This window comes from Cygnus atratus, chromosome 2 (assembly GCF_013377495.2).
Source record: "Cygnus atratus isolate AKBS03 ecotype Queensland, Australia chromosome 2, CAtr_DNAZoo_HiC_assembly, whole genome shotgun sequence".
Classification (NCBI taxonomy): domain Eukaryota; kingdom Metazoa; phylum Chordata; class Aves; order Anseriformes; family Anatidae; genus Cygnus; species Cygnus atratus.
Window position 1 is genome coordinate 40007861 of NC_066363.1, and position 13045 is coordinate 40020905.

At 41.8% G+C, this 13045-nt stretch overlaps 1 protein-coding gene across 1 annotated transcript in view; it reads right to left on the reverse strand.

Moving 5' to 3' along the window:
- Positions 1 to 12335, reverse strand: part of ZNF385D (zinc finger protein 385D) — a 429524-nt gene extending 417189 nt beyond the window's left edge. The window contains exon 1 of the mRNA XM_035556476.2: positions 12230 to 12335. Coding sequence (XP_035412369.1) covers positions 12230 to 12335 — 106 coding nt within the window. The remainder of the gene's footprint in view (positions 1 to 12229) is intronic.
- Between the last annotated feature and the right edge of the window lie 710 nt (positions 12336 to 13045).

The following is a 13045-nucleotide window of genomic DNA, read 5'->3' on the forward strand; positions in this document are numbered from 1 at the left end:
CTTTTACATCTCGATATTTACAGCCATCCTACCTCTGTCAAATCTGATTATAAACTAGGGATCAGCAGGCAAGAGATTAAAAGCTCATCTGAGTAGATTCAACAAATGAAATTGATAAGAATTGCCCATAGTGCGCCAGTTTTACAGACACAGTCAGCCGGAGTGACATACTATTGGAATTAAAAATATGAGCTTTTTCATTCTCTCTCTGGCTTTGAAATGCAAATGAAAACTGCTGGAGTTGTCGAACAGCAAGTGCTAACCTTTTTATATACAGTGAGAGTCTCCTCCTGTTAACAAGTTTTGTGGAGCACAGGATCAGCTATTAAACAGAGATCCTTGCTGATCCTTTTTTTTTTTTTCTGTTCTTATTGGAGAATTTTTCTTCATATGTATTATATGCATTCAATTTCTATGCTGGAAGAAAAGGAAGTACTTATTGCTGCATCTGCTGTTATGTACTTCAGGTGCTGCATCAAAACTAAAGTCATTTGAGTACTTACTTATCTACCTGCTCTAGAGAAGCCACAGCCCAAAAGAAAGAAGTGGCCAGGCCAGCTCTAAGGACAACAAGCCCTATAAATAGATGTTTGTGTACATAATCTCTATCAGAAGGATGATCAAAGAGTTAAAGAGAGAGATCTCACTGCTTAAGAAGAAAGTGGTATGTGTTTGGTTTTTTGTTTGCCTTTTTTTTCTCTCCTCAAAGTTGCCTTTCCTACCACCACTAAACAAATAAATGGCATTCTGCTCTTTTTCAGTTGCCACAATGTAATTTACATTTACCAAATACTTTTTTACTGACTTTACAGCTTATCACCCTCATATGTTTTGAGCATGAAATGATGCAAGTTAAAAATGGGTATCCTTCAATTTTCTGATACTCTGTAAAACCATGACCTTTCTAAGAATATACAACTGTACCACAGAACAGAAAGTCATCTCAGCCACTAGAAGCAAACAAAGTGACACATTCTAAGTCTCCCCTTCCAAGAGCAACACCTTAGAGAGGAGGCAGACACACACAAGCACTCCATACAGTACCTAATGCTAATTTGGGAGTTAACGTGGGCCCAAATCTGTGCCTGTTCCTTCAAGCACAAGAGCAGATGCAAGTGCATTCAGGGCACTGCTTCCTATAGCATGCAAGTGTCTCTCCCAGAAATGTGTTGGGTGTAGGAGTGTAGGAGTAGCGGACAGAGTAAGTTTAATTTCATTCTCCATGAACTGCAAATGCAATTTCTCCTGCTGCACCCTGGGAAAAGTACAGAAGCAAAACTATCCTGCCAGTGTGGATTTACTAAAATTATTTTATTTTTTTAATGAATGGAAAAGAGACAGAAAGAAATCTAATGCAGAATAAAACTCTGCTGTTTATACATTTTTTTCAATTATACTATCTAAAATAGATGATTCACTTTGACATTTTGAAAGGTTGTTTTTTTTTTTATCTTTAGTGATAGCTGAAAGAAAAGTTTTGAAAAAAAAAAAAACACTACACAGAAAGTCAGAATAAGCACCTTCCACATCCTCCTTATCCTCCCCCATTTTCCTTTAGGAATGTTTCTGCTTTTATGGCCTAAATTCTTCACCTGAAGTCAAACCTTCTGTTTATGGCATCACAGTGGTTGCTGTGGACGTGATTATGATGTACAAAGCCAAAAGCGATGAGTTCAAATTTGGAATGTGCAGCGGTATCTCGCTAAACCTGCCTAAAGTAGTAGCAGATACTAAAAAAAAAAGCAGAGCATGTACATTGAAAACAAGCAAATTAACTTTTTAAATGACTGTTTCCAATCAGCTTTCGTTATCACAACTGTTTTCAGATACGTTACTATAATGGCTGTAGAGGCTAAGTGCTAAACTACACATATGGAAACAAGCAAATAACATGAGCAGACAGTGCTAACACAGATGGCAGCAGAGTCCTAACCACGCTCTTCAGTAGTGCCTGCTGTGATTGCTATCTTCTTCTGTAGCAGAAACATACAGACAACAAACTGTGGTAACACAGACATGCACTATGCAGTGCTGCTCTGACAATGAAAGTACTTAATGTCACCCTTCATACAGCACATTTCTCTACGCCAGATTCCAGACTCAGAATGAGTTATGACCAGAGAACACAGATTCCTGAAAAAGCTATTAGTTCACTCTAATTCCTTCTTCTACAAGGATTAGTTTCACACACACCTTCTCACACATACACAAATTTAAAAATACAACTGTTCAAGAGCAGGTGCTAATTCCCAAGAAATATGTTAAATATTACAAATGGGAGAAATCTGTCTTGCCATTTGCATCACAGAGTCAGCCACTGCCAAATTTTCACACCCTTGGTGGCAGAAAGAGTCCTTAATTTTTCCCTGCATCAGGAAAAAACATAAATTACTTAAATTAACCAAATTAGTTTCCAAACCAGGTGTTGCCCCTAACCTTGACACCTGAAGTATTACCAGGAGTGCACAGGTTATAAATCTTTGTACTTTCAATATCCCTGTGTGAAGAACATTAGAGTAGATGACAAATTAGAGAAACCAGAAAGCCACATATACCTTTTATGTTTGGTTATTTTTTCATGGAATACAGTTTCACGCAGGACAAGAAGTGGTTCTAAGTTAAATTGAATGCCAAGGTCCAAGGAAAACCATGAACATTTCTGAATCAGACCTGTACTGATGGAAATGTTTACTCATGTACTTGTTAAAAACAAAAACCTGAAAAGAGCAGCAGGCCAAAGGCAAAACCAGATACCAGATAAAAAACAGTTGGGGATAATGAAAGTAAGAGGAAAAAAAAAAAAAAAGCAAAACAGATGTTAATGGCCACAGAACTCAATCTTATCATATTAAAATATTATTAAGCATAGAAAGTGATTCTCTAAACAATCTTTCAACACAAGTGCCTCATAAGGCACTTGTGCCTGTGGCCCAAAATATCCTATACGCAACTGCAGGAGTGTTAACAAATAAATTATATTAGCCTTCTAAATACAGCTATTTAGAAAAGCGAGACAATGGCTGTTAACACCAAAAAATACTAAGTGCTTCCTTGGAAAGAAAAACAATACTCTTATATTCCTAGAAAACATATTACCAGCAAGCTCTCACTACTGCACACAAGCTGTATTGCCTGACAGTTTCCTACCTGGAAGTGCCATTGGAAAGCACTGAAATTCACTGGCAGGTGAAAGAAGATAGCAGGACATACAGATGAAACAGAGCTGCAACTTTTTTCAGCAGGTTCATCAAGCCAGACACAAGGCGCACCCAGAGAAACCCACCTCATACTGCTGGTGGGGTGGCACATAGAGCCTCAGTGCCGGCATCCCCAAAGCTGGGACACAGAGAGCACTAGCAACCCAGATCCAATAGGACTGTCACGTTTCCTGACTCCTAACAAAAGAAGCCAGAGACAGATCCCAGAAAAATCTGTGAAATGCTCCTGATGTTCACAGAGGCATTGAGTGAGTACTGGGCCCGTAGCTCCGTGGCTGCTATAAGGCCATGGCTTCTTTGCTCTTGGCTGCAGAGCTCAAGAAGTGAAGTTAGATTTCACTGAAATGTGGGATGTTTGGTTCACAGACTATTTATTTATTTATTTATTTATATTCATTTTTAATCTGATTTGAACCAGAGGAGTTGATGATTCACAGGAAATGGCCTTGGTTACAGAGCATGGTGTAGGAATCCAGGTAGACAACACTTAAATAGACCCAACACTAGTTCTCTTCCTTTAACATTGCTGAAGAAAGGTGAATGTACCAGAGATCGGTGATCTTACTCTAGAAGAGAATAAAAGGTTAAAATGAATATTGAGGCTGGACCTCTAAATCAAGACAGATGCATTCAGGAGAGAACTTCAGCAAATTTAAGGAAGAGATGAAGCAAAATAGAGCAGTCTAGAGACTGAAGCCCTCATCCCTGTCAAAAAAACAAACAAACAAACAAAAAACAGCAGAGCATTACCTTTCAGGCTCTTTCCATAACGACCAGGGACCTCTGTTCTATAACTATATTGGGACATTCCAGCTACTTGAGTTGTCAAGACTCTTCTTACCACAAAATCTTACCTGCACTTATTTATGCAGTGGACAGCCTCAAGGCTACATACCTGGCACACTCCTCTGTATTTCTCAAAAAGTTACCATGTTTCTTGGTGCACTGTTATGTGGGATCGCAAGCTTAAGAATGGCTGCTGTTACTCTTATTCAGAAAGCCATGCATACAAGCAAATTCTTACTCTTATGTGGTATTTTTTCTGGAACAAGGCAGTTTGTGTTATGTTTTACAAACGATACTTCAGATCATCTGAAGAACCATTTCAGCACCACTTCCTCTTGGCCCAATTTCCATACAGACATGGCCATCATGTAGAACTCCCACTTCCGCAGAGTTTTTAGGCTTAATTTTGAATTTGGACTTGAGAAAAAACAAAAAGTTTTGTCACATTTTGTGCTTTCTCCTTCTTTGGTTATTTTCAGTACTGGACCTGAGAAAAACGTGCGCAATTTGTTCTGATGTCACAGCTGACCCTGAGCAGGAGATTGGACTAGATACTTCCTTAGGCTCCTTCTGACCTGAATTATCCTCAGTTTCCTCTAGATGTACAAAATGGAATTAGAGTATAATGGATGGAAATATTTTAACTTGATTTTAAAAAGAGCCATGCAGCTTTGTGACACCATACTGATAGAGAATTTTGCAACCTTCCTCTTTTTAAACAACATTGTCTTAAGTTTGTATGTCTACCATCAAAATGGCATTATGGTGCTACAGGAATAAAATACAGCAAAAAAGCTGGCCACAATCCAGGGTGCATCTTCAGATTGATGCCTTCCTGCAACAGAAGAATTGCTGAAAGTTATTAAGAACTCTGCAAGTCCCTCAGGTGTCACTTAATCACCACTTCTTTCAGATCATCTGTCTGTGTCAGCCCCCAGAACAAGCTGCAAAACAAACCAACTCAAAAAGCCTAGAAAATAAGCTCACGAACTGCTATTGTGCATAAAGCAAGTGGCTATGTCCCACAAGCTCAAGTCTTTCAAAGATCAGAATCTCATCCCAGTCACCACAGTTTCTGCAGGGTGATCCTTTCCCTGCCTTTACAGTTGTAATATAGCACTCTCCCAAGAAGCAAAGAAATTGATTTGGACTGGTTTCTAAGCCTAGAGATTAGGAAAAAAATACTGCACAAAAGAAAACACAAAACACGTTCCTATTACAATCAGACTATTACCACCCATCAGCGAAGAATAACCAGACTTTCTCCTGTTACACAATGAATAAAGCCAGTGATAAATTCCTCTTTGCTTTGTTAGAGTTACCTTGGTAAGCAAAGGTTTGGAGCAACTGAGGCTGCACCATCAACATAAATAACTGACCAACCCCTCAGGCTACTTCATGTTAACTGAAATCAATACGTGGACTCGGAGCAGCCAGCCAGAGAGAGCCTACAAAGTCCATCATCATCCATACTGGAAAAGGGAAAGACCATGTTTCCATAAAGCATTTCTTATGTTCTAAAGATCACTGGGAAAATCCATTTTAAAGCCAGTTGAAAGTATCTCTTGAAATCACAAATAGCTAGAAGGCCAAAAATTTAGCTCTAGCTTAAAAAAAAAAAAAAAAAAGTTAAGAAAAAGAGTTAAGAAAAAAGATTGCATTCCCATTCCCTCACTCCCTCTAACTCACGCTTGAACACTGTAAGCCACATATTAATCAACTCAAGTGTAGAATATAAGGATGCCTTATGCTTAGAAATGATGCAGAAGCCTGGAAACATTCTGCCCAGCACAGCAACTCATCTGTTCTGTGATCCTGGCTGATGTGAATGCATCACAAGGGTGCCTTGATCTTTCCACATAGAGCTTCTGATTACAGAACCTCCTCTCACTTACCTCCAAAAAATAAAATAAAAATAAAAATCATTTGTACACCCATTTCTTGTCTAGCAACAACCATGACCTCCCACATGAAACAACAGTGACTATCAGCCAAAAAGAAGAAACTGGTAAGGACACCTGCTTATACTATATGTGAATTTCCTCAATCCAGCTTCTGGAGAAAAAAGCATCGCTTCTCTACTTCCCATTCCACCCCCTCACTATAAATGCCAGCAGTTTAGACAGCTCTAGTTTCAGAGTTTCAGAGTGGTAAGTATTGAGCTAAATACTGGAATGGTTTATACAGCAAAGCTCAATGCAGTCATTGACAATAACAAGTCTTTTTTCTCACTTCTTTCCACAGGCTCTTGGTTTTGTTATCACAAACTAACAGCTCTACTTTAATCCACCCCCAGGAGAAGGTTCTCCCCACTAATTCCTATTCCTCTTTCATGCTTTTCGATACTTTATATAGGAGTACAGCATCAACCACTCTATGAAAATTGGCCATAGAGAGCACACAAAAATATTCTTAGACATCATAGCACACAAGACAAAACCACAACAACAACAACAACAACAACAACAACAAATCCATAGATTTTACAAAACATGTAGGTTTTGTTTGTAAAACAGGTCCTTCAGCATTTACTAATCCTTCTAAACACAACAATTATTATTTTTTTTTTCATGGAAATAATGAGAATAATTTCAATAACACCACCACAATCTTAAGGCTATGTGCTATTAAATGAGTCAAGGTACAACCAGTTTAATACCTTTTTAATAAAAGGACACTGAATTGCAAAATACTCTGCTTATGTAGCAACCAGAACACTATCTGCAAGCCCATGGCTATCTGCACTCACATGGCAAGAGGTGTGAATTTGCAACTGCTGGCACAGGCTTCCTGCCACTTGGCACTTTTATTTACACCATGCTACTTGCCTGTTGTAGTAAAATTACTAAATATCAAAGAAGCCCACTGTTGTTCTGTTTCATTTTTTATTTAATGCTTCAATATTTTAATTAGCACAAATTTAAAAACAATCAACAAAATCAGAGCATATCAAAGTGAACCTACAGTAACAACATTCCTGGTTTAACTGTTGTACATGTCTGTGTATTACAGCTCTGCTGTGATTTTGTATGATTAGAAATCCTACAGCCTCCACCCAATTTCATATACATGAAGGCACAGTACAAAAATGCTACCCTGGAGTTTCATGAGAAAGAAGTTGAATCCTAGTAGAATAAAGATATTCCGGGTTTTGTGATGGCTTATCCTGCTGCTGCTTAGAACAGCACTGGGTCAAGTCCAGCCCAAATACATATGGGAAAGCAGTTGGGAGTTGCCACAGTTCCAATCATTATGGCGATGTGATGAAACAAATTCAGTGCATAAACAGACATTCCAACTTTAGTTAATGGACAAGATGATTCATTGTTATAACATGGCAAGACTAAGTGGAAAGACAAAGGCAGAGACACTAGACTGAGCGCTGAGACTGGAAACTTCCAGATGTGAGTATAAAATGCCCGAGCCAGGGTTATTCAGAAATATAAAATACTTCACAATGTACAAAAATGAGATAGTTTCTATACTTCTGTCAGAGTAACTACTTCACCTAGCTTCGCAATTTAAACTGCAAGAGCCAAATTATCAGACAAGTAATTTTTTCCCCGTTTTAAAGCACACCTTGCATTTCCCATCAAAGTGATTTGTGACCTCTGTCTGATTAAAACTCTCCAAACCTTCTTTAAAAAAAAAAAAAAAGTCTGGTTAAGGAATGGAGAAGAAGTCTTTGGTTTCTCATCTATATTTCTCTGCAGAAATTGAATTTAAATGAACATCATAAAACTGTATTTGCAGTCAGCCTCTAAATTCTAGATGCTGTGTTTGTCATTCCATTGTAAACTCTGATTTAGAATAATCTATGGCTTTGTAGCTCTGGTTACTTATTTTTAATTGTACAAGTTGTAATGTTAAGGTTTTATTATTGTCATAAATAAACTCTTCCATGAACTAGGGGGAAAATGTCAAATAAAGCCATGTTACAGGTATTTGCTAATTTTATCATATGTATTTCTGGCCAAGAAGAGTATGGTTTTCCTCACCCCCCCCAGTAACACCAATGTGAACTTATTTGAAAAATACTACAGAAGGAAAACATTTTTAATAATAATAAATCAGAGACTACCAATGACTGCTACCATGGCTTTGAGTTACTGAGAACCCCAAGCTTCACTGTAGAATAGGAAAAAAATAAAAATAAAAATAAAAACCACAACAGAACTTGACTCTTGAGTCACACAAGTTCTCTAAGAAGTTGTTCCTGTTATGCATATAGTAGTACAATTAAGTTAAGCGGTATCAGCTTGTGTTCACATCAGTGGAAAGGCTAAGAGAGTTAAAACTCGCTTAGTAAACCAATCCTTCTTGATCTTCATGTCAAATCCTTTATCCATCCATTGCCCTTGAATGCCATGTCTTCACAGCAAGGTCTGCATTACACATGGCAAACATGCTCCCTGACTGATGCAACAAGACCACATGAGCAGCTGAGGCATCTAAGTGTTAGTAGATCCAAACAGAAACAACATCAATGTTCATACTTGATGAACATGTAGACTAGTAAGTGCTTTAAGTTTCAAAGCTTACCTGCAGATTATTCCGGCTGAGCACAGAAAGGCTTACTTGCTTTGAGAACTTATATTCCGTTATATTAAGAAGACATATATAACACCTACATGAATTTCAGACATTCATTTTTACAAATACCACAATAAGCCACAGGTAAAAGGTGAGGTGTAGAGAACTACGCCTCCAGCACAACAGAAGATTTGGTTATGACTGCCTGAATACAACCAAGAACATTATTTCCCAGGAGAGAGAGAAAGAAAAAAGGAAGAAGCTGACAGAAAATACACTGTAAATATTTCAGAAAGAAATGTGTGAAGATTATACCATCTGAAATTGGAAAGTTTGTAGGACTCTTCATTTTTCTACTATCAACTGTAGAATTAGTCCAGTCCAGTTGCAACCAGAAGTTGTTAGCATGTGTGCATACATCGAAGCACGTGCACCAGGAAAACCATGGTCAGGCTTGTAAGTTTTTTCCTCCATCCCATCCTTTCCCTAGTTCATAGAGAACATAGAGAAGTCCAATTCTCTGGAGCTATAACATGCCGACTTCTATCCTTACCTAATGAAGGGGAGACAATAGATTTCGTCCTGTTTTGTGACAACTCTAGATAGGTTAAGACTAAAACTAGTCAGCTGGCTCAGGTGGAAAAAAAAAATCTGTGTTGCTTTAGCTCACACTTATTTATTCAGCCTGCCTGGGTGTGATCCAACATGTTGGCATGATACTGACTGATTTCATTGTGCGGGCTGAAGCACAGAGGACTTACATTTCCTAGCCTAAACTTGGCACATTTTTGTGAGAAATTAAAAAATAAATATTTGAAGTAATCATTTTCTAATACATCACTGGTGTGTACACACTCCTACACATACATCCAACACTATTTAGTTACATTTTTCTCACTGCAGTTTTAATACTAATGATGCAGAACTACTAGTTTACTACAAAAGTTTTACATACCTTTAAAAATGTATATAAAAATATTGCTTTCTCCTCAGCAGTTTTGGTGGCATCAGAAAATGTAAACATTTTTCTCTCTCATAGCCTCTAGTCACAAACTTTCCATACCTACTCCCCAAGGGAGGAGGTTTCTTCAATGCATACAGGCATCTCAAAGTTTTGTTAAGTAGTACAGCAAAACACTACTTGATTTACACTACGGTTTCCATTATGCTAGTCCTTAACATCTGCTTAGAAAGCCTGTAGAAGAATTCTGACTGTAGCCATCCATCTGGTTTTCAACCTCTTGAAAGATTTTACAGGTAAAGTGCTATAAAAACAGGCTTTTTATAAGATCATTAATATTTATCATCTTATCAGGATCTTGAACTTTTTGTCTTGACAAACACTTTGTTTACTGTCTAGACCACAGCAGGTGGAAATGCTAGTCCTACTTTTCACCCCTTTGCATTTTCCAAAGTTTCATTGCATGCAGAATGAACGTCTGTACACAAGATTATAGAAAATTTCATGTTTGGATTTGCGTTTTGAAGCATTTGAAAAATACAGAAAAGTCTGAGGTCACGATGCCATAAGTACACGGTTTGATCATGAAAAAGCTTTGTTTTACTTGCAATTGATACGATAAAATTGTTGATTAATAAAGCAGTGAATAAGCGCACTTGATATAGAATCATATAAAATAGCTCCATGTCAAAATAAATCGACAGCTATATTTACTCACACAAAAGGCAAGAAGAACATCAAAGCTGGCAGATACTTGTAAGTTGATGCAGTCAAAAGGCAGGCTTGCTCACATGTTCACAGCTCAGTATGCCTGCAGCACCCAGACAGCCTTAAGTGATGATTGGGTAAATGTATCTTAATCCAAACACACACAGAAATGTCATGCGTGGTCTTCAGCTGGTGTCAATCATAACAGTGCCATTGAGATCCATGGAGCTGTGCCATTTTTCTACCAACACAGGTAGGTGGCCAACTGGAACGGTTTTTGCAGCAAGAAGAGTAGGAAAGAACAGCATTATTTGCTAAAATTTAAATTCTCTCCTGTTCCTGCCGCCTCCTGGTTCTGTTGTAAAAAATGAATAGTTCTTGTTTCATTTTGATGATTGCATGCACGCATGTATGAATGAGTCGACCTGGTTAAAAACTGCTGACAGCTCACTTATAAGTAAGATACACCAAAAAGTATAATCGTGATAACTCCTCAAACTCTTCAGCCTGAATATTTTAAGTACATTTTCCGCTCCAACACAAGGTGGTCAATATTAAATTACTTGAGTCCATTCTTGGAAAACAAAGTGTTTCTAAAACTTTGAAATTTTGAGAAGCATATTAAAGTAATACTGCATTCCCCTTTTTCCCCCTAAAAAAAATAAATAAATATATATATATATATATATGTGTATATAAAAGCTCACTGTAGCATACAGTCAGCAGTAGGGTCAGAGAAATTAGGTCTAATTTTGTTTTTACCTTACATCTGTTGCTGTTAATGGGTAGTAAATGGCGTTGTAAATAAGTCCAGAGCACCTTACAAGGACAGTACCGCAGAAAGAGTGATTACCCTTAAAGCACAATTGAAAATTAACTGGGATGCGAAATATCTGTGCCGCAGTGTAATTTAGTGTTCCGTGTTGATACAGTAATTACTTAAACCAGAACTTAGTGTCGTATGATACTTTACAAAACACTTCTAAGAAGCAACAAACAGACTGAAGCACACCACACCTTTCTGCTACCCTGAATTAGAACCAAGTTATAAAATATCTCTCCACAGTAATTAATTTACAGTATAGAGACCCTGATAACATCTTAATCTTGGCAGCATACCGCAGCATCGCAACTACACAATTATGGCAAACTTTATGGCGGTCAAAGAGGGATTTCAGCTCGGCCTAACCCCTCGCACCACCCGGTCTGTGGGCAAACACGGGCTCTAACGGGGGCAGGGGGGAACCCTGCCGGCTTGACTGCATCCCTCTTGCAGCCTGAGCGCTTTCCTTGCGAGTTATCCCCACCGCCAGCATCACAGTCAGACAGAGGAGCCTAAGTACTTGCAGCTACAGCCAGCCATTTGTATTCGCTAACTGGACAGCATTCCTCCCCTGCGCGGTCATTTCTCTCAGAGTTTTTTGATACCCACTGAGGCTTTGCTTGGACTTTGGGTCCGGTTCCTCCTCGCCCTCTGGCAAAGGCGGCAGGGAGGCTGCCCGGAGGCGGCGAGCGGGCGGCAGGCGGGTGACAGCGGTGTCACAGCGGTGACAGCGGTGACAGCCGCCCCGCAGCACGGAGCTCCCCCGAGGACTGCCGAGCCCCGCAGCAAGCACGGAGCGGAGCCCGCACACGGCTCGGCCCCCCCGGGCTCGGGCTGGGACCTCGCAAACACCCCGGGAGGGGCGTCGGGAGCCTGGGGAGCCCCGGCGGGTTTGGTAGCGGTGCTTCCCAGCACTGAGAGCAGCCGCAGGCAAGCCAAAAAATACTCCGAGGACTGTCCCCGGGTTCACCGGCTGCAAACGCTTTCCGCCACGATTAAGGACGCCGCGATCGCAGCGAGATGCTCCTCTCCCCAGCGCCCGGCAGCCAGCAGGAGAGAGGCGCAGCTCCAGCGGAGTTGGGGCGCGGGGACCCCCCTCCCCTCGCACCCACGGGCGGGCGAGGAACACCATCAGCCCCCGCTCGGAGCGACCCCAGCGGACCCCCCCACCCCGGGCCCCCGTCCCGCCCGGCCCCTTACCGTGCGGCGGCGGCTGGGGCTTGCCGCCCGGCGGCTTCTCCTTCCTGCCGCCCGCCGTGCTCCGCAGCCGCCAGCCCGCCGCCCCCCTGCCCAGCGCGCCGGCCATGCCGCGGCCGGGGCGGCCCCCGCAGCGCCGGGCCCGGCGGGGACAGCGCGGGGGCGGAGATGGGGCCCGGGACCCGGCGGCGGGGACGGGGACGGCGATGGGGACGGGGGCGGGCAGGAGGGAGCAGCGCGGTCCCGGCGGTCCCGCCCCCGGCCGGGCCGGCGTCAGGCAGCGCCGCGCCTCCCGCCCCGTTCCTAGGGGCTGGGAGGGGGTTTGGGGGGGCGGCGGGCTCCCGGGGGCAAGGGGCGGGTCGCGCAGCGAGACCCCAACCCCATCCGCGCCGGGAGCCCTCTTCCCACGGAGCTTCGCCGGGAGCCATATGTAAGTTACCTCCTGCCATCCCCAGCGCCGGTGCCGCGCACTCCTGCCTCCATCGCGGTGTCACTCGGCCGGAGGGTGCCGCTTACCGAGAGCCCCTGTGCGGGGAGGCAGCGGCAGCCCCCCTCCGGGCCCTCCGGGGCCCCGGGCCGTGGGCAGTGCCCTCGATCGCTCGGCGGTCCCGCCAAGGGGTGCCTGCCATGCAAGAAGCACCCTATGCTATGAAACGTGCAGTCTGCTTAACACCGGATCTAATACTTAAAAAGTTACAGGCTCGTAGATGAATATTAGCAATTTTCAGAAAAAAAAAAAAAGTTTAAAATGCCGCTGTAGTCCCGAGGATTTGGCTGAGCAGTATGTTGCATAAGTACAAATGTGTAACTTTTGTTTGT